At 44.8% G+C, this 20789-nt stretch overlaps 1 protein-coding gene across 15 annotated transcripts in view; it reads right to left on the bottom strand.

The window, feature by feature from the left end:
- Positions 1-4941: 4941 nt before the first annotated feature.
- Nhsl1 (NHS-like 1) overlaps positions 4942-20789 on the bottom strand; it is a 216228-nt gene continuing 200380 nt past the window's right edge. For all 15 annotated transcript variants that reach the window (XM_030245007.1, XM_030245006.1, XM_006512686.4 and 12 more), the window contains 3 exons: positions 11792-15043; positions 11166-11298; positions 4942-7566 (listed from right to left, as the gene is read on the bottom strand). In XM_030245007.1, coding sequence (XP_030100867.1) covers positions 6861-7566; positions 11166-11298; positions 11792-14879 — 3927 coding nt within the window. In that variant the 5' untranslated portion in view covers positions 14880-15043 and the 3' untranslated portion in view covers positions 4942-6860. The remainder of the gene's footprint in view (positions 7567-11165; positions 11299-11791; positions 15044-20789) is intronic.

Genomic DNA, 20789 nt, shown 5'->3' with positions numbered 1-20789 from the left:
GTCCAGCTTTCTTGCTTGCTCATGCCCCCTCCCTGCCCCCCCTGTCTCTTTATCCAGCTGCCCTGGAAAGAGTTGATCAAAGGCTTGTTTGAGCTTTAGGCTATAGGTTAAGTCAAGTTTTCAGAGGACTTTAAAAAGAAGGCCAAAAAGAATTCACAGAATTCACTCATCCATTCACAGTCATCACTTAGCTTAAAATTTTTAAATTTCCTCCAATACACACACACACACACACACACACACACACACAGAGAGAGAGAGAGAGAGAGAGAGAGAGTTAGTTCCCGGACATCCGGACATGTCATTGATTTTCATTGTTCAAGCCATTATGGAGACCCTACTGTGTTCCTGGCTCTATTGTCATGGTCCCTCATCTGTGACTTGCTGTTCACCAGCTCTGGCAATGATTCATTTATCTACTGAGTCCAGCAGCCTGCTGAAAATATAGTAGTGCTCATGACAGGCAGGGGTCCTGTCTGGACTTTCCATCCTAGAGTGAGAAAATTCAACTGAAATAAGATGACTTGAAATTATGGCAAGTGCTATCAAGAGTTGATGCAAGAATTTCTGGGGAGATACTTTCATTAGTTAAGATGTTTACTATACAAACATGAGGACCTGTATCCAATGCCTAGAGTCCACATTAAAATCAAATAAAAAAGCTAGACATGATGACATGCTTAGAAGCTCAATACCAGAGAACTGGAGACAGGGACATCTCAGAAACCTCATGATAATTAAAGCTCGAATGCTCTCTGGCCAGCCTCTAGCCAGTTGGTGAATTCTAAGCCAACCTAATCTCAAATAAAAACAAAACAAAACAAAACAAAACAAAACAAAAACACAAAGTGGACATCACCCCCTGATGAAAAGACTGCCAAGGTTGTTCTCTGGCCTCCAAACATATACACATATTCATGCATGCTCCCGTACACATATGTGCCTGTACATATATGAACACACACATGCAAAGAATTGAAATGAGGCTGTGAGAGAGAGGAATGGAAGGTTACGTGGCTGTCACACAGCATGGTCAGGGGAGGGCTTCATGAAGGAGAGACCCTAGAGATGAGAATGAGGAAAGCCAGGGGCCAGAGGGTACATCTTGGGTAGATGTGACAGTGATCAAAGGAAGAGGCTGTGCTCAGTGCCCACTATGAAGTGACCTGCACTCTGCTGGCTGGGTGGGGCTGCTGGGCTTCTAGGGCACCGGCTCTCTGGATAATGAAAGCTGCTGACCTTACATGGGGTTTTAGAAACCCTATTGTGCAGTGATTAAAGGACTGTCTAAAGCATTTAGGGATTGAGTTATAGCTGAAGAGGGGCAGTACCAGAGCTGGGGTGCTGAGGGGTGGCCTGGTTTAGAACTGGGGTTACTAATGTGAAGCTGGCATTGATCTTACCTGCTGCGTGTTACTGTGACCAAAAAAATGGTCACTTCTTTGCTGAGATTTGGAGTTGTGGCAGAGGTTGACCATCAGATAGGCCATTCAGGCTGATCTTCAAGAAAAAGTGCCCAGGTGTGAAGGGTGTGATTGACAGGTGGTCTCCGGCAGTCACCTCCTCTAAGTACCACTTCCAATACCAAGACAAGTGCACATCTTTTGGGGAAGTATGAAGATCATCACCGGGTAAGGCAGAGGTGGCTAATGGCTCACTTTTCTTGCCAACTTCCAACCAATAACAAAGCAAAGAGGTGATGCAAGACCTATCCACTTCTGCCCAACTTGGGACTCCTCCAATAAGCAGTCTTTGCTCTGGAGCTCCCTGCTGGGCTGGCAGAGAAACTGTTGGACCTGTATGGCAAAGAGCTGTCTTCTAAATCTTGTTTCCCCTTGTCCTATCAGAGGTGTGACATCACCACACATTTTTGTCCTAACTCCAGATCAGCCCCAAACAGGTTTAACTGGTATGAGACAGTTCAAGACCATAGGTGGAAAGACAGCATTTGAAGAGGTGGTGTAGACAGGCTCTGGTACCTACCAACAGCTGTCTGGTTAGTAAACTGTCATGGTAGCAGGGAAATGGAATGACAGGTCGATGATTCTTTTATCCATGGCAAGGGAGAAGGGGTGGATAACAAACACAAGAGCTGTAGACCAGAATGGTTGTTCCTGAGTTGTTTGATGTCTTACAGGTAAGTCATTAACAAACAAGGGCTCGGGGTACAATGGTCCTCTCTGTAGCTGTGATAAACATGGTCAAAAGCAACGTGGAGAAAACTGTGTGTATTTCAGCTTGCAATTCCCCATCACATAGAGGGAAGCCAAGGGAAGAACTCAAAGCAGGAACACAAAGGAGACACCATGGAAGAACACTGCTTAGGAGTTTGCTGCCATCTCTGGATGGTTCAGCTACCGTTCTTGTACAACCCAGGCCCATCTGCCTAGGGTTGGCGCTGCCCACAGTGGGCAGGGACTTTCCCTCTCAAGTAGCAATCAAGAAAATGCCCTGACAGTTACGCCCACAGGTTAATTTGATGAATGCAATTTTTCCTTTCAGGATCCCTCTTCCCAGGTATGTCAAGTTAACAACTAGGATTAGTCATCACACCCCCACTATACTGAAGAGCCTAGATCCTATCTCCAGCACCTCAAGAAAACAACTTAAATCACAAGGACCTGAGGTCAAGTCCAAGAACCATTTTAAAAATGCCGGTGTAGTGGTTCACACTTGCTTTCGTATTGATGAGGAGGTGAATCAGGCCCATGGCTGAGGCTTGGTCAGTCAGCTTAGCCGACTTCATGAGTTTCAGGCCAGTTGGAATCATTGTCTCAAAAAGTTAAGGCAATCATACTTGAGTAATAACACCTGATGTGGTCTTCTGACTTCCACATGCATACACACATACACACACGCACACACACGAATATGTGTATGCACACAAAGGCACAGATGCAAAACCAACTATTACAAGTCCTTAACACATAGCCAAGCAGAAAAATCTGAAGGTCAACTGTGGGCTCTAAAACTAGCTAACTACAGCAAATGTCCAACCAGATCAGGTCTGTGATGCCTAGAAAGAGTCAAACAGGGGAACTCGATAAATAGTGAGGACAGGCTGATAGATCTCTCTCCTCCGGCTCTTTTCGTTGTTGTTGTTAAGACCAGATCTCTAAACCAGGCTGGTCTTGGAACTCCTTGTTTCCATTACTTTTCTTTTGCTGTGATTACAGCACCATGACCAAAAGCAATTTACAAAATAAGTGCTCGGCCACCCGGATCCTATGGCACTGGAGATATTTGTGGTAAAGAAAACAACAGACCACGTTTGGGGTGTGGCGGGTGGTGAGATTGGATGGGCAGAAGATGGTTCTACTGGTAGTGCTTACCACACACTGAGCGTCTGAGCTCAGAGCTCTGGCTTTCATGGAAGAAGCTGGGTATGGGACTGTGCACCTGAAATCCCAGGACTGGGGACACAGAGACAGACAGATTCCTGATGTTCACTGGCCAGATAGCTTTGCTCCATCAAGCTCCAGTTTCAGTGAGAGATTCTTTCTCAAAAAATAAGATGAAGAGCAATTGAAGACATTCAACATCAAACCTCTGATCTCCACAAGCATGCACATCTGGCTCTCTCTCTCTCTCTCTCTCTCATATGAAATAGGAGAGCTGCAGTGCAGGCTCCTGGGGTCCTAAAAGTGAGTTCTAACTATAAGGATTATATAAGACATCCATAAGAGTATCTTCTGGAATACCATATGATGCTGGGAGAGATGAAACACAGGACTGTGTTACTGTGCCCCAAATTGTTTTTACTTAGATTCTATAAGAACCACCATGTTATAAAGTTGGCAGAGCTAGCAACATCTATAAGATGCAAATGATGGAATCTCATCAGTATAAACATTTATTCACATGTAGGGTGAGCAAACATTTATGAACAAACATTGGGGTTTGTCTAGTACGCCGTGTACCTCCCTGGATACAGCTACAGAGTGTAGTGCATCACCTGTTCATGAAGATAATGGAGACCCTGAAATTCTTTTTCTTTCCATTGTGATTCCTCAGATGAACAAAATGGTCTAATATGAGCCTCATACATGAAAGGCAAGCCCAACCCATCCTTTTTTCAAATATTATTTAATAGTTAGCTGGCTTCATGGATACAGAACTCATGAATATGGAGGAAAATATGTATATTATAAAAATATATTTATTATATAAATATATATTTTATATAATTTAATGTATATGTAGTCATTCTTGTCCCCACATGAAAGGTGACAGGTTTCAATTAAAATTCTTCAGAAATTCTCAGAGGATGGCAAGCCAACCAGAGTTAAGACTGTTTCCAACAGACAAAGCAAATACTCATTTATTTCTCTCTAATTCTTAGAAAAATGAAGTGGAAGTTTAACCCCAGGGCTTCTCCAGCTCCTAGGTATGAGAAGGACCAGTTTGCTCTCATGAAGCTGTGAGTAGGACTCAGCCTACAAGCAGAAGTGGTCCTCACACAAGAAACATTGGCAAAGCTGAGAGCACACATCTCTACCATGAGTCTTTCTTCTTTCCATGTGTATTCTCCTAGCCCTCCCTCCACATGCCACCCCAAATAAGTCACCGGTCGGCCCATCCATCATCACACTGTGGGATGGCATCTTTGGGTGCTGCTCCTTATATCTTTAGAGGTACCAGCCAGTACCTGTGATGTTGGTCTCCTTCCCCACCCCAACTCCCACCCGCCAGACATCCCCTGGGTTTTTACTGCTGGTTACTTGATATCTAGTAATATGCTCAATAATTCTGTAGTAGTAGAAACGTCAGGTTATTTAAAACTGTGTGTACATGAAAAGCAGAAATTAAACTGTCTAAGGGATCAAGGCACCTAATGGGAGGTGGAGAGACGAGGAAAGAGGGGTGTGAGAAAGGCTATGTTCAATATACAATATGTACTTCTAGGAAAGCGTAAAAGAATTAAATGCACATACAAAGAAGTTTCAAATATTGGCTTTACAATTGTTTTATTGAAAACAAACTTAAAACCTAATAAATACCTTTTAAATGAGGGATTTAAAATCATTTTATAATTAGTTCTAATGCTGCTTATCTTACCTTCAAACAAATATTGATATATTAAGTTTAAGATTTCTGATATCCACATACATTCTAATCTTTTTTAGGTATTCAAATGTCAACATGGCCTAAGATTTACAGGAGATGATCTGTGTGCCCACACAGTTGAAAAGTGACACAGCGGATTTAGGAAAAAAAAAAAAACAAATCTCTGAGGCCACATGTCAGGTCATCATTTGCGGCTGTGAGGCGTGCTTTGTTTGCTAGATTCTCTCCTCAGAGATGTATCTGAAATGGCTATCAAAGGTTCTGTGGAAGAAGTCTTGGATGCTTTGGCTTGTGTGGCTTGACTTCCAGACACTGTCACACATTGTCAATGGCCACTGCCAGCAGCTTTAGAAGGTCAGTGTAGCCACTGGGAGACTAAGGTAGCGTGCGCTTCGGCTGGATACACGGAACCTGGGAGTGGGCAAGGAGCCCAAGGAGGTGATATTAAAATAAATACGGTTGTACACTCTAATCCCGGTTCTAAAGCACATTTGCAATTCTGATGGGAGGAGCCTCGAAGGGACTCAGCAACTCAACTCATAAACAAATATAAAATCATACAAACCAGGCTGTGCAAAAGAAAAAAAAATCTTTTTAATCTAAAAACTCATTTCCCAGGGCTAGTTCATAGCCATGCCCTACCGATTTTCAGCAATTTCTGTCACTGACTAGAGTCACCGTTTTCTTCAAAGGGAGATAATATATAATAGATTTTGGTAAACCCTTCTAAATTAAAACAAGATGCTGTAAGCAGTTCAGGGGTGAAAAATAGCCATATTATTTTTCTTTGGTATAGCCAAAAGTTAGAAAATGCCAGGTGTCACATTTCAAGTGACAAACTGTCACATGGAAGTTAAAACTCTGATTGTAAAACAAAACGACTCTTTAAAAGAAAAGCTTCACCTATAATTCTACAGTGCATGTTTTCTGATTTAATTGTGAAAATATTTTATTTAATAAGCAGGAAACAAATCCAGCAGTATTAATCACTCCCCTACCCTTCTCTCACGATGCCTCTCTTCCTTCATTCTTCATTAACAACTCCAGGAAGGAATTCATTTAAAAAAAAAAAAAAAGCCAACAAACTAAAAACCCACCCATGCTTCTGACACCAAGGCTAGAAATGTATGCAGTAGGCACAGGACACAGCCTTGCCACTTCCATTTGTGTAATTTTTACAAGCGGAGGAGGAGGGGGAGGAGGAGGAGGCGGCAGCTGCACCAAGGCCTCCCCGCCCCCTAAAGTACCTGAACCAATGAGTTGCTTAGCCACTTCCCAGCCCCTTCCTGGTTTCCCGTGTGTCTTGAGTAAGTGCACACACAGACATGTTCTATACTTAGAACCAGCCCACTAACGGCTTCCAGTCTCTTCGTGAACTTACACATTCCCACACCCGTAATGCGCTGAAACCACTTATCACCCTGGTCTAGTGGACTCCATTACCCTACCTGAACTCTGACCTTTTCTCCTATTTCTATACGTAACGTTAGTGTGTGTATTTGTTAGAATGAAGTACTCAAAATTCACACATATACACACACCCAGCATTTTGGGAAAAACAAAACAAAACAACAAAAGCAAACCATCTTCCCCAGGAAGCACTTTCAGAAGTTGAAGCTTCTACTTGCTTTTAAGCCACACGGCGAGTGAGTCCTAAGAGACCCGAAAGGCCGAGACCTCCCCAACACCAATGCTGAGTGGGGTCCCCACAAGCCAGGAAAAGGCCACAGAGACTTCCTAGAGTGATGCACAGCTCACCTTCCTGCCTCACTCATGAGAGGCAGGCTCTGATACTAACTCTTCTGTTCCGTACCCCCACACTGCTCCGAGGGACCGTTGCCCTCAGCCCTTCCTATCCCATCCACAGAGGCAGGCTCCTCGCTACAGAGGAGGCTGGCCTGGTCCATCTCCTGACCCGTCAGTCTGTCCAGAGAGCACACCCTGGTAGCATCCAGGGCCCTGCGTGCTTTGTTGTCCGCTGGCTCAGCAGGTTCTCCCTCTCCCTCGGAGATGACGGTCATGGGGCTGCTCTGGATGCGGTTCCGCATGCTGTACCTGCTGCTGGCCGCAGAGGGTGGCGTCCTGCTGCGGCTGTACCGAGGGCCCGAAAAGGACAGACTCCGAGGCATCAGGCCTTCGTTCTTGGCCCACTCTTCCTGAGCTCTCCTGTTCTTGTTGGGGGAGCAGCTGGATGGGCTGTCCGGGCTGTCTGCCGAAGGCTCCGACCTAGATCTCTGGAAGCGAGGGTCCGTAGACTTGAGCATCTCAGCCGCTGACATGCGAGCGCTGGTGTCCGAGCGACTCCCCTTCTTTAGCAGCAGAGCTTTGAAGTTGTCACTGCTGGTAGTGCTCTTTTTTATGCTTCTCTGGATAGACCCTACTTGCTTTGGAGAGGCCAGGTTAGGGGCAGCACTCGTGGGTGTCACAGGCGGGGAGGGAGAGTGATTTCGAGTGTGATCGTCTTCTGAGTCTTTCCGGCCAAGGACTTTCCTTTTAGATCTGAAATAAAACAAAATTAAAATAACAGTCAGTCCTTGGCAACCTTGCTGTCATCTTCCTGTGACCACTTCCTGAACACACACACACACACACACACACACACACACCATCATTAAAGACGAGCCCAAGAGCTTCTCTGATATTATTTACTTCTAAAGACAGAGCACTAGATTCCCCATGACAGCAGAATGTGGCCAAAAGTATTTTTCTTCAACTGTCCTACTCAAAGTTCAACAAGAGAAATGAATGACTACCTTCCAGAGCAACTCTGCTCCTCTCGGTCTTTTAGGTATTTCAGCCAAGGACCACAAGCCTGTGGTAAAATGTTTTGATTGTGCTCAGGCACAAAAAGGCACAGCGATGCTCTGTAACATTTAGGGCATTTAATTGTAGATATAGAACTAAAAGAGGGGGTTGAAGAGATAGCTCAGTAGTTAAGAGCACCAACTGCTCTTCTGAAGGTCCTGAGTTCAAATCCCAGCAACTACATGGTGGCTCACAACCATCCATAACGAGATCAGACACTCTCTTCTGGATTTTCTGAAGACAGCTACAGTGTACTTACATATAATAAATTAATAAATCTTAAAAAAAAAGAACTAAAAGAAATGGCAAGTTAAAAAAACATACACACAAAACAAAAGGAAAACAAAACTGGTATTCTCAGGGGGCAGTTGCTGCTTACAAAATAAACTAAATTTGAACTTCTGATATCTCTGCATGTAGTCTCTCTCTCTCTCTCTCTGTGTATGTGTGTGTGTTTCTAAAGATGGCATTTAAATAGTTAACAATGGCTTAAAGTCTAATCACTTCAATAAATATAAAAATTTCACACCTCAACTGGTGTTCTACACTTTCCATCTGGCTTTAAATCTGAAGAGAATTAATTTGCATTATTTTAGAACTCCGAAAGCTACGCTTCAGTTTGGATCGTCTGTATTTTACATCACGAGTGCCAGTGCTGCAGGTAAGGATCCAGAATTCAGATGGACTCTGATTACATCTGCTAAGTCAGTATTGATGCCACAACAGAAATTAGCATGTATCTGAGCTTTTTCTTTTCAATCCATTCCTAAGGCTACTTGGCCTCTAATTTTCCCATGTGTACAGAGAGTAATAGACTGAATGATTTCTGTATCTGTAAGAGATGGCATTGTCTCTCTAGCAGAAACCACACATTCTTTAATGCCTTCTGAAGGTTGCCAAAATAAAATATAGAAGAGCCCTTTGGTGTATTTTTAGACAAAAATTTGCAGTAACCATGGCTTTGCAACAGTTGGGTTCCCTTACAACAGAGTATTTAGTACACACAGCAACTTGGCAACACACTTCTCTGTGGCTTGTGATTATAAATACAGATTCCTGTATATTTAGAAACTTGGTGCATTCCATGCTAAATGAAAGACATTAAAGTCTCAAAAGAATTTCAGGACAGTTAAGTTCCAATTAGTTTCATTTAATTCAGAAACTATTTATTGAGTGTTTATAATGTGTCCAGCACAGCTACAGTTAGGAACATCGGTGTAAATCTCTACAATGTGACTTTATTTGCTTGTTTTCAAAAGACCCATTTCTCACTTCCTTGTTTTAAGAAAGAACCAGATAGCTAGCTCTCTTTTTCTTTTTTTAAAGATATTTATTTATCTATCTATCTATCGATCTGTCTATTTATTTATCTTATATGAGTGCACTGTAGCTGTCTTTAGACACACCAGAAGAGGGCATCAGATCCCTCTGTTGTGAGACACCACGTGGTTGCTGGGAATTGAACTCAGAACCTCTGGAAGAGCAGTCAGTGCTCCTAACCACTGAGCCATCTCTCCAGCCCCACTCTTTCTGTTTCTAATGAGATCAAAGAAACCAGTGAGGCAACAGGTTTGGACTTTTGGGCCTTTTAGACCAATACTGCAGGCAACAGGTCAAACAAAGCCAAGAGGAGAGAAACCTGCACACCATTGTCTGTCAACTCAATGTCTAACGCCCATTCCAGCGTGGTTTGCCCCACATTAGATGTTCCTGTGTTGCACATAGTTAGGTGAGGATGGGGGTTTCTTCTACCACACTCAACGGCCTTTTCACTTAAACTCAGACGCACCAGAATTTGAGAGCTGGCTAACATGGATTACTTATTCAGGGAATCCAATGATTTATAGAGTACGTGGTCTCAGAAGGGAAATGAAGGACAGTCACTTGAGTCAAAACAAAGTCTTAATGGCAGAGAAATATTCGCAGGCGTTATCTGAAAGCCTGGTAGTAAGGATTTGTAAGCAGCTAGGGGTTCCCTTACACAACACTGGTTCTTAAAGTACTTGCACACATCTGAATCTTATCATTTTCTACTATATTGCCTCTGTGGGGTAGGGGTGCACTCATCTGGATACGGCCAAGCAATGTAATAAGCAAAGCTGAATTACTAAATCAGTTAAACTCTAAGGTAATCAACCATCAGTTGTTACCAGGTAACAAGCAGTTCCCTTTGACAAAGTAACTGGTCTTTTTAAAGCCAGCAGATGGCGCTAGAGGTATACAGCAACAAATTTAAAGATTTTTCCCCTACCCCACCCCACCCCCGCTTTTTTTTTTCCTCCTGCCAAAGAAAAATTATTCCTTGGGAGACACTGGATGGCTCAGCCTTGCATCCTTACCAGCAAAGCTCTGGGATATAGAAGTAGTGGGTGAAAAGACGGTTAGAGCCAGACGCCAGAGGTGGTAGCCAACTTCAGGGGAAATAGCATTTTCCTGGACATGGTGGGATAGACATAGGAATGAACGCACAGCCTATAAAAGACCTGAATAAGCGCAAGCTAGATAAAATCCCAGCAGAAAGGAGCAAAGTGAGGGCAGAGTCCCAGCCCTCAGCAAGAAGCTACTCACAAATGATAACTACTGGGAGAGGAAAAGTCAGTTTTTTTCAAGGGAGTGCTACTGGGTATTTCAAATCACTTTCCAGGGAAGCAGCTAGGTGAGCCGGCCAACACAGATTGTATTCCATGGTTTCTAGTGGCTTTTAATTTTCATTTGAGAGAGAGAGACAGAGAGAGACAGAGAGACAGAGAGAGAGAGAGCGCAAGCATAAAGTTGGATAGGAGTAGATCTGAGAAGAGTCGGGGGACAAGAAACAGAAAGGAAACAAAGTCTTGAAGGAGGCAACAAAAAGCACTATGAAATCATGGCTTTTCTAAACAGACAACAAAAAAGTAACAATAAATAAATCAACTGAAGCACCCTTAGGAAGGTGGCTCTGTAGAGCTAGTCTATGTACAGTAAGTCACAGAACTCAGCATTCCTCACCCCAGACCGGTTCCAAATCTTGTAAACACTCAGTCACATGACTGGCACACTAGGTGCCTTGCCAGCCACAGCTGCGTCTACCAGAAGGTATCACATTCTGCCCTCGATGTCAGCACAGAATCAATGGAACAAAGTAAAACAGAAATCAAACTTTAAAAAGTAATTAATGTATAAGAACGACACTTTAAACTGAGTACTGTTAAACGAACCGTGGCTAGCCAACAGACAAAACCTCATGCAAACAGAGGAGCCCGTCCAGAAAGAAGAAATTATAAAGTATATTAAAATATGACAAAAGTTTGGGATACCTGTGAATGGCTGCAAACAGGTCTTCTGTTGTCCTGGGTTTAGTCGGAGTCAGCACCTCATCGCTTCCCTCTTCCTTAGATACATCCACGGGGTCTGAAGAGGAAGCAGCTGTGTTGGGTTCCAGCAAGCCAGCTAGAGAGAAGAAAGGCAGGCAAACATTAGACGCTGTGACTAGCACTTCAGTCCCTTGCCCGGCTCTGAAATATGCCACTTTGCTGCCATTTCCGACAGTGTGAGAACCATGGCGAAGCCCCGTGGCTCTGTAGTTTGAGTTCTTCCTGAGGTAGAAATGATACTCGCTAGCCTGACAGCCAGGGCTATTTCCTGCTACAGACTTTGGACTAAATTGCTCTTAAATTTGTTTAAGAGCGTTTCTCCTGCTACTGAATACCCAGCCTGCCTCAGACCTCCCAGCACCTCCACCCCCACCCCTCTCTTTCCCTCTCTTCTCTTAGTTTTTAAAATGCTCACAAAGCAGCTTGGGTAATGAGGTGTAAGAAGCCCACACACTGCCGGCTTTTGCCGAAGTCTAGGCTGCTTCACCTGGTTGCAAAAGAGCTCAGTAGCCCTATTTGGCTCATCTCCAGAAGATCAGAAGAGTGCAGTAGAAAGCAGCCGGCCTTACCTTCTCTGCCCTGTTGAGACAGGCAGCTCTTCGCATTTCTCTCACCATCCACACTGTTCTCGCCTGACTCTTCCTGTGTGGGGCCCGGTGATGTATTAGGTTGGACCATGGGGACATTGGCTTCCACAATGCTAGAGGATAAGGACCCTGCAGTTCCCGGTTCTAGAGCCGGACTGCCGGGGGTGGGGGCCGTAGCATGAGAGCCAGCTCGGGATGCTGGGCTGGATTTCTCCTCTTGGCTCCGCACAGCTTCCCCCTCTGCCCTGGTAGGGCTGGGCACGCCTGGGAAAGCTTCGCTCCCGTTCTCTGTGGGCTCCGCTGTGAAATCTCTCTGCGGAGGTGGTACCACCAGGAACAGTTTGGGCTTCTTAGAGATGGGGGGTGGCTTCCTGCTGGGTGAAGAGTCTGGGAGCAGAGTGGTCCTGAGGCTGGGACCCGGGCCTGGAGCTCCATCGCTGCAGCTCGGAAGGCCGCCACGCTCTACTGCACTGTCATGGTCACCCTGACTCTGGCTCTTGGCAGGCATCGGAAGCGAGCTCGTCACAGAGGCAGCCTGGCTTTCACTCTCCATTTCATTTATGCTATTTCGGGATTTGAGGAAAGCAGATGGCTTTAAGTGATACTGTGGAGCAGTCGGAGTTCGTTGTTCCTGAGCTGATGGTTCAGAAAACAGGACTGCCCCGGCACCTGAGTTCTTCCTCACTGGCCTCAACTGCACCATCTGCAAAGCTTCTGTGGTGATCAGGGGCATGGGGGGTCGGCAGCCCTCCTCCTTGTTGGCAGGCCGCCTGAGGGCCTCCCTAGAGGATTCGGACTGGCTAGAGTTTTTGAAAAAGGGCCTGTTTTCTTTCATGAGTTTGGGGTCCAGAGGCGGAGCGGGCGGGGGTTCTGATGAGGGCAAGAAAGGTGGAGGTGCTGGCACAGGAGGCAAGGATCTTGGAAGAGAGGGGCTAACTGCTGTGGGAGAAGGAGAAAGGCACCCGTCGGTGGGGGAGCAGAAGGGAACAAGGGCTTCTGGTGGTGGAGGGGGGAACATGGGAGAGGGCGGCAGAGGAGAGCCCTCGGAGCAATCTGCTAGAGGAGGAGGTGGTGGAAGAAAAGGGGACTTGTCTGCCAGACACGGAGAAGGCAGAGGGGGAAGAGGAGGAGGGGGAGGGGCAAGGGCCGAGGCCAGGGTTGTATCCAGTTTCTTCATGGTCCCACTTCCTTCGGTAGAAGTATTAGAAGAGAGAGAAGTGGACGATGATGAGATGGACATAGAAGAGATCAGAGACGATTTTCTTTCTGGTACCTTGGGCTTGGCCTTCCCCTTTCCATTTGCTGGTGACATTGATTTTAAAAACACAGGCACAGGGGTGAGTGCTGTGGGTGTATTCGACTGGCTAGAATACCCACTGGATGGAGAGGTGACTCTCTGTGACTTCTCTGGTGAGGCGATCTTTGGTCTAACTGAGCAGCCCGGCACTTGGGGCACTGGGACTCTCGACCCCTCCTGGATGTGGCGTACTGGCCCGTTTCCAGTTGCTGCCTCAGTGTTGGCTGAGCAGCCCCCGGTGGGGTTCCCTGGATCTTCCTGCAAGCTCGTGTAGTCAATGTAGTAACCCCAAGGGTCCGTGTATTCCGACTTGACGCTACTTGTGTCGCTCTGGGACGGAGTGACCCCACACAGAGAATACACGTTGGGAGTGGTGGTGGAGGTCAAGCTACTACCCTCGCTAACAATGCTCTGGCTTCTGGACCTGGGGAGCCAGGGTTCCTCAAAGTCACTGCAGGGGCTCTGGGAAGGGGAGCTGCCGCCCTTGCCAGGGAGGCTTAGCTGCAGTGAATGCTGGAGCGAGGCGATCAGGCTCTCATTGAGCACCTGACCGTTTGTCTGGTTGTTCTTTTTGGGAATCCTTCGCAGAGAATCGGTCCGGGATGGTGGCAGGGGTGGTTTCTTTGCTTTCTTCAGAGAGATGTTTCTCGAAAGGATTTTATCCTGGTGAGCGGCCTGATCCCCTTGGCTTCTCTGAGCCCTTCCATCAAAAACATTGACCATGCTGTGCCTGGGGTTCCCCAAGCCATCACTGAGAGTGTACAGGTTCCCAGCCTCGTGAGTGGTAGTATAGTAACCATCATGGTCCTCTGAACACAGGGACCTGGTATCACCCTTGAGAGATGTTTGGTCCAAACTGCAGCTGCTCACGTTACTTGTGGGAGTAGAGCAACCAGGAGTGGCCAGGTGTGGCTTCAGTGGGGATGCCCGCCCATTGCTGGAGGTTTTATATTCCCAGGGCTCAGAACTGCCACATCCCCTGTCCCCCGAATAACTACACTCGCTCTTGCCATCCACATCTGAAGGGTGGTCAGGAAAGCTTGGGTTGTTTCTACAATGATAGAGTATGGCTTGGGATCCATTTTCCCTGTTTGCTGGGGCATTTAGAGAGACCTCTGAATCATGGAGGGATAACAGCGTGGTGGCACCAGGGACAGAGGAGGCTAAAGCCCGTGAATGAATGAGATGACCCTCGTTCCAGTGATGACGGGGGGACTGATGGTCATCTTTCACAGAACATCTGGGTGTGGGACGGTCTCTGGGTTTTATTTTTGAATATGAAGATGAACCGGGTGTTCTACTGTCCAGCTGTCCTGCACTCTGAGCAGTGTGAATGACAATAACCTCTGAAGAGGACAGTAGCGTGGCATTTGGGATGACACTGGTAGAGTAGGCTGCATGAGGTGAAACCACACATGCTGGACTCTCCAAAAACCTCAACTGCTGGGATTTGGGCCTCGAAAGCATCCCAGTACTCGACGCACCTCCTAAATGCGCAAAGTTTTCATGCCCCTGTAAGCTACCCCCCTGGTAGGGAGAAGTGTCATCCGTATCTTCAGTAGAGCCCAGGGCACCCATCCTTCCCTCCAGTGAATAGGTGCTTGCTCTCGGGCCGGTACGTGGAAGACTGTGGAAACCAGTATCGTTACTGAGGCGAGATGGGAACACAACACCGGCTGAGTCACTCAGCACAGACATGTTGCCTGAGGAACCTGAGAGGTGGCTCATCTGGGCAGCAACGCCTACCCCCTTGTGAGCCCTGATCCTTCTCATTGATGGTGGGATGACCTTCACGTCTTCGGTCTGACAGCTGGTGTCCCTGGTTTCCAAGCATTGCCCGGTGGACCGATAACTATCAAGCCTTCCTAACGTAGAGTAGTGGTCTGGGACGTACAGCGAATGGGCACTACCATCATCATCTTGGCCAGTGGCTGATGCTGGAGAGAAAGCAGAAAGAGGCCTGTTATCTGAAAATAAAAATCCATAGGTTAATATCACCTGTACCCTTAGTGCACTCTGACTCTGTTTTAACAAAACAAAACAAAACAAAACAAAACAAAACAAAACAAAACAAGACACTATCAGCAACAAAACCCTACAAGGCCTTTCTATTTGATTCAGTACCCAGTTGAGCTTAACTAATCCTGCTGTCTCCTCAAACCTCTGCCCTCAAGTTCATGTACTTTTCTCCTTATTTTGCACTTTAAATCTTATAACATGAATAACGCACATGGGAATCTTGGGTGCCCCCTTTGAGAGCATGGTTACTGTTTCTGTGGAAGGTTTGCTTTTCAAATAAGTAATTTTTATAGCATGTAGAAGTATATACACCTATATTCCTAATCCTGGGGAGGAAGAGGCAGACAGTCTTGAGTGGTATAATGTCACCCTGTCTCCACAAACAAACAGGATCCAAAGTCAGTAAAGTGCTTGTCACACAAGTTTGAAGATCTAACTTCAATCCCTAAAAACACACAGAACAACCCAAGATGGTGGGCTTGACATAGTAACCTTGGCTAGGGAGGTGAAGACAGGAGATCTGAGAGGGCTCATTGGGCCACCACTCTAGCCTACTTGGTAAATCCCAGACCAGTGACACACCTGTCTCAATAACCAAGGTAAATGGATCCTGAAGGCTCCATCTACACACAACACCCCCTATACACACATACATCAGACACATGCACGCGCGCACACACACACCACCACCACCACCACCATCAAAACCCCAAATAACTACCTATTAGTAAAGACTTTAATGTATCCTTTCACCCACCAAGTCTCAGACCAAAGTACTGCATCCAGCAGGCGTCCAATAAATGGAGCCTTAGGTAATAGGGCCATAGAGATGCCACTCAGATGATAATGGTCTGAAACCAGTGTTAATTACATTGATTCTTTGTGTCAGAAGGCAGTCCTAAGAAAATGAAAATTGATTTATGAGCCCATCTGTGTTTCAAGCATTTCATTATCCATCTTAAGCCACTGTCATCTGTCTGTTGGTGACATTCAAATCTCAACAGCAATCTGCTGTGTGCTCTCGATGGGGAAAGGACAGATCCAGGGAACATTTCCTCAAATTAGGAATATTTATGTCTTGGAGTTTACAACTAACCAGTGAGTAATATGTTCAAAGGAGAAAGAAAGAAAGAAAGACCAGAAGTGATAAAACAAGAAGTGGACAGACGACAAAAACTGTAACTGTAAATAAACAGATGACAAGCTACACAGAGAGGAACAGAGCTTTAAAAAAGATTGCAAAGCCAGGATAGGTTTTGGAACCTATCCAAAACCCACTAAGAAAGAAATCAATCCATGGTACAAATCAAACCTGTAAAAACAGTGGCAAAGTCAGGGTCCCACATTTGTTGTTTTTCATTCAACAAGAAATTGTATGGAAGGAACAGACAAATATAATCATATACCAATAAAATAATTCTATCAGTGTAAAATATGGAAATTCTTTAACACGATGCTGACATGCACCCAAGCATCATCTTGGGATTGAGGGTTACAGGTCACATAAAGGCAGAACTAGGGAAAGCCAGGAGGAGTTTTCAGCATCGAGAGAGGAAATATTAAAAATACTTAGATTGGTCTCTACATCTTGACACTAAGATGCAGGCAGTGCTTTGCTCTGTCACCTGGTCAGGGGGAGGGGTGGGAGTGGGGTGACCGGCTACATTGTTTGAAATAGCCAGAGGACCATGTTTTACATTTACCTACTACTATATCACACACACACACACACACGCATATATATGCATGCTATATATAAAAAAACATATTTATACATGTTTATAATTACATTATATATGTTTATATATATAGCATGCACACACACACACCTCACTTAGGGTAATAATGCTCTCCCAGTGAGCTATAAACTAAAATCCTCTGTACAGGCATAAGAAACCTCCTTTCAAGCTGTTGATCTGGGAGTCCAAGTCACTCCCCAAACAATATAAGATATTGCTGTTGCCTCTGGTTGCCTCCTAGAAGTTGGAGTTTTTATTGTTGAAGACATCACACACTTTGAACACAGGACTTGGAAGAATTATACTGAAAGCCTCCTATGAGCACCACCCTTCACAGGACTGAAATGTTGCTATGCAAGCTGTCAAAGGAGAAAAGCAATCAATGGTCTTACTGAGCTGTGGTACTTAACAAACGATGACAATAATCAGCATGGCAAAATATCCCTAAAGATGCAACAGTGGCACAGCAACTAGTGGTAACCAACAGCTGTCTCATTGGTCATAAGGGGTACTCAGCAGGAAGGAGCTGAGGACCTAATCAATTATCTGTGACTAGTGAAGGTCATGGATTTTAAAGGAGAACCTACTATTTCCACTTCCCTAAACTGATATAATTACTGACTACATTCTAAATACTTATCCTTATACCCACAGATACGTGTAGCTCAACTCCAAGAAGATTCTTTTTGTATCAATAGAAGACTATTAAAGAAACTCACAACTAGTCAAAGTGCAGAGAACACCTAACTGTGGGATACCCAGACACAGCTGATACATATACAACACCACTCATTCCCCAAGAACATCTAAGAAGAGCCACAGGACCAGGAAGTCTGCTTCATCCATGAAATCTCAATAATATGACTGCCTAAATAAAACTCAAACAATGAGACTACCAGTTGATGTGCCAATGTGGGTGGGGGAAATCTCAAGGGGTTCCACCCCTAAATGAAGAGCAATTAATGATTGTTGAGAGTTATCCTCATATATGAACCCCTAAGTAGTTACCCAATACCAAGGGGTCAGTCCTTAAAACATATGAAAGAGCAACACCAAATGAACTCAGCAGAATGCATTTACATATTCATAAGTATATAATACACACACACAGACACATACACACACACTTAAAAGAAACCATGAATTTGGAATGGGTGTCATGGGAATGGTTGGAAGGAGAGGAGAGAGGGGGAAACAGTGTATATACAACACACATGAAAATTTAAAAGGTAAGTTTAAATAGAGTAGTAAAAGAAAAGTGACTCTTACTCAAATAAAATAGAAAGCAACAAGTTATAGGTCATCAAGTATGCTTTGGAAATAAACAATAAAGGAGTCAAGACCCAGGCTTTTCTGAGCACTACTGTCCTACAAAAGGACAAGGGTTGGGATGGGGTTCATAAGAATTCCTTCCCCCTGCCCTGTAAAACATAACCATCATATGGACATACCCCTGGTTGTGTGTGTGTGTGTGTGTGTGTGTGTGTGTGTTCTCATCAACCTCAGAGACATCACAGTGCAAGGAAGACTCCCCTAACAAAAAGCCCTATCTTCACTGTGACAATGGAGACCCATTTGACACCAGTGCTTTTAGCAAAGACAGCCTTTCTCTACCCTCTGCCAGGGATTCACCAAGACCAGTCACACAGACACACATAAAGGCATCCCTCAGAAAGAGGGCAAGTGGGGCTGGTGAGATGGTTCAGTGGGTTAGAGCACCCGACTGCTCTTCCGAAGGTCCAGAGTTCAAATCCCAGCAACCACATGGTGGCTCACAACCATCCTTAACGAGATCTGACTCCCTCTTCTGGGGTGTCAGAAGACAGCTACAATGTACTTACATATAATAAATAAATCTTTAAAAAAAGAAAGAGGGCAAGTGATACAGTTCTGCCTCATTGACATCAGGCCCTTAGAATGAGCCTCCTGGCTAAGAGAGAGCTTATAATATATAATAAATAATCTGTGGCCCCCCGCAGGCTCAACATGTGGTACTTGGTCAATAAGAGAATGCCAGTCCAGAAGCCAATTACCTCATTTCAAGCAAGCTTTAGCTCCACGAACAGCCATTCCCCGCCCGTTTCTGTGCTAGAACTAACACCCTGAAACTAATAAGATAAAAGCTTTTGGAATCTATTAAGTTACCAACCCACTAACTTCTACCAACCCCAAAGCTAAAAGTACCATAAAGACAACAAGCAGGGTGTATGGAGAGACGCTCCCTACACTGAGTGATCACCTCTCCAAGAGATTTCACTCACCAAGAGATTTCAATTTGGCTTGATGTATGAAAGTCTTCTTCATTTTGCAAATATAAAACTTCATGAAACTACTTCCATATTGGAACATGAAATCTAGGGTAACCTAAATCTGTGTTCCTGGGCCATGGTCATGTAAATCTGTTCTTATTCCTGTAAAGAAGAAAGGGAGGAAGGAAGGGGCCAAGTGGGCAGGAATAGAAGGACATTATCTATTTTAAGGATAGAAAATTACAAGGTATAAAAAATTTCTAGGGCTGGAGAGATGGCTCAGCAGTTAAGAACATTGACTGCTGTTCTAGAGGTTCTGAGTTCAATTCCCAGCAACCGCTGAGCCATCTCTCCAGCCCTGTATCTTTAACTTTGAGATAGTCTCGCTATCTAAACTGGCCCTGACTTCCCCTGTAGTCCCAGAAGACCTCGAACTTGTTACTTTCCTGCCTTGATCTTCTGAGGATCAGGATCTCAGGCCTGCACCACTGGCTTTTAGACCCAGTACCCCACTAGCTGTCATCCAAGCACATCACTGACCCTCTGGTGATACAGCTGCCTCATCACGTGGCAAAGGTTAAAGAACAGATAATACATGGAAAGTGATTTTCCCCTCCAGCACTAGCAGTAATCCTGTGTCGCATGCAAAAGAGAAAAGAACTCTTCATCAATTAAAAACAATGTTATAATGGCAGAACATGGGACTGCCCTTGATGGATGGATCCGCTCAGAAAAGCAAATAGCTGAGCTACTGGCTCTTCCTGATAGGTTCAATAATGCAAACAACTAAAGATTTTAGTTCTTAGGCCACAGCGTTGGCTCTGCAGTTAAGAGCACTGTCGTTCTTACACAGTACCCAGGATTGAGTCTCATCATCTACATGGCAGCTTGCAACTATCTAAAAGAACTCTTGTCCCAAGAGATGGGGTACTCTCTTCTGACCTCCACAGGTACCAGGCATATATGTTGTCCATGAACATATATGCAGGCAAAGCATTAATATACATAAAGTAATAAAATAAATCACCCCCCATCCTAACTCTCAGGTTTTAGGTTTCATATAACAGATATCAGAGGACAATCATATAGAATAATTGTGTGGATATGCATCTTTATTGTGACCAAACTATCCTTATACACTGCACAAAATCACTTAGAAACTACTATTTTGGTAGAAAGGCAACTTTTACAAAGAGCCCAATTGCCTGGTTTCATGGTCACTCCTTTGAGGCACATCTTCTGAAAAGGCCAGTTCATAAGGAAATGTTACAAAGGATCAGCCCCATTAAACAACCGCTGTTCATACGAATTCTCATTATGTTCCCACATGCATGACCTGTAACCTCACGAGGAGAAAAGGCTTGAAAGAATGAGATACAGCTAAGTTTTGAAGCGAGAACAAAGTGTACATGTATACACTGTGTATAGATTCAGACAGTTCATGGAGGGCTCAGACAACGTGTCTGAACCAAACACAGGCTTGAGAAATTCCATTAGTGCAATTTAGTCTTGTTTGTTTTGTTGTTTCCTTTTATGATTTTGTTTTGTTTTTTTGTTTTTGTCTTGGGGATAGGGCTTTACTTTGTAGCCCATGGCAACAGCAATTGTGCTTCAGCCTCCCAAGTGCTGGGTCTCACTCTGTAGCCAATGGCGACTCTACTGCTTTAACCTTCCAA

The sequence above is a fragment of the Mus musculus genome, chromosome 10, assembly GCF_000001635.26.
Source record: "Mus musculus strain C57BL/6J chromosome 10, GRCm38.p6 C57BL/6J".
In the NCBI taxonomy this organism is placed as follows: Eukaryota; Metazoa; Chordata; class Mammalia; order Rodentia; family Muridae; genus Mus; species Mus musculus.
Note: the sequence above shows the minus strand (reverse complement) of the source record. Positions and strands in the feature narration are given on the sequence as shown.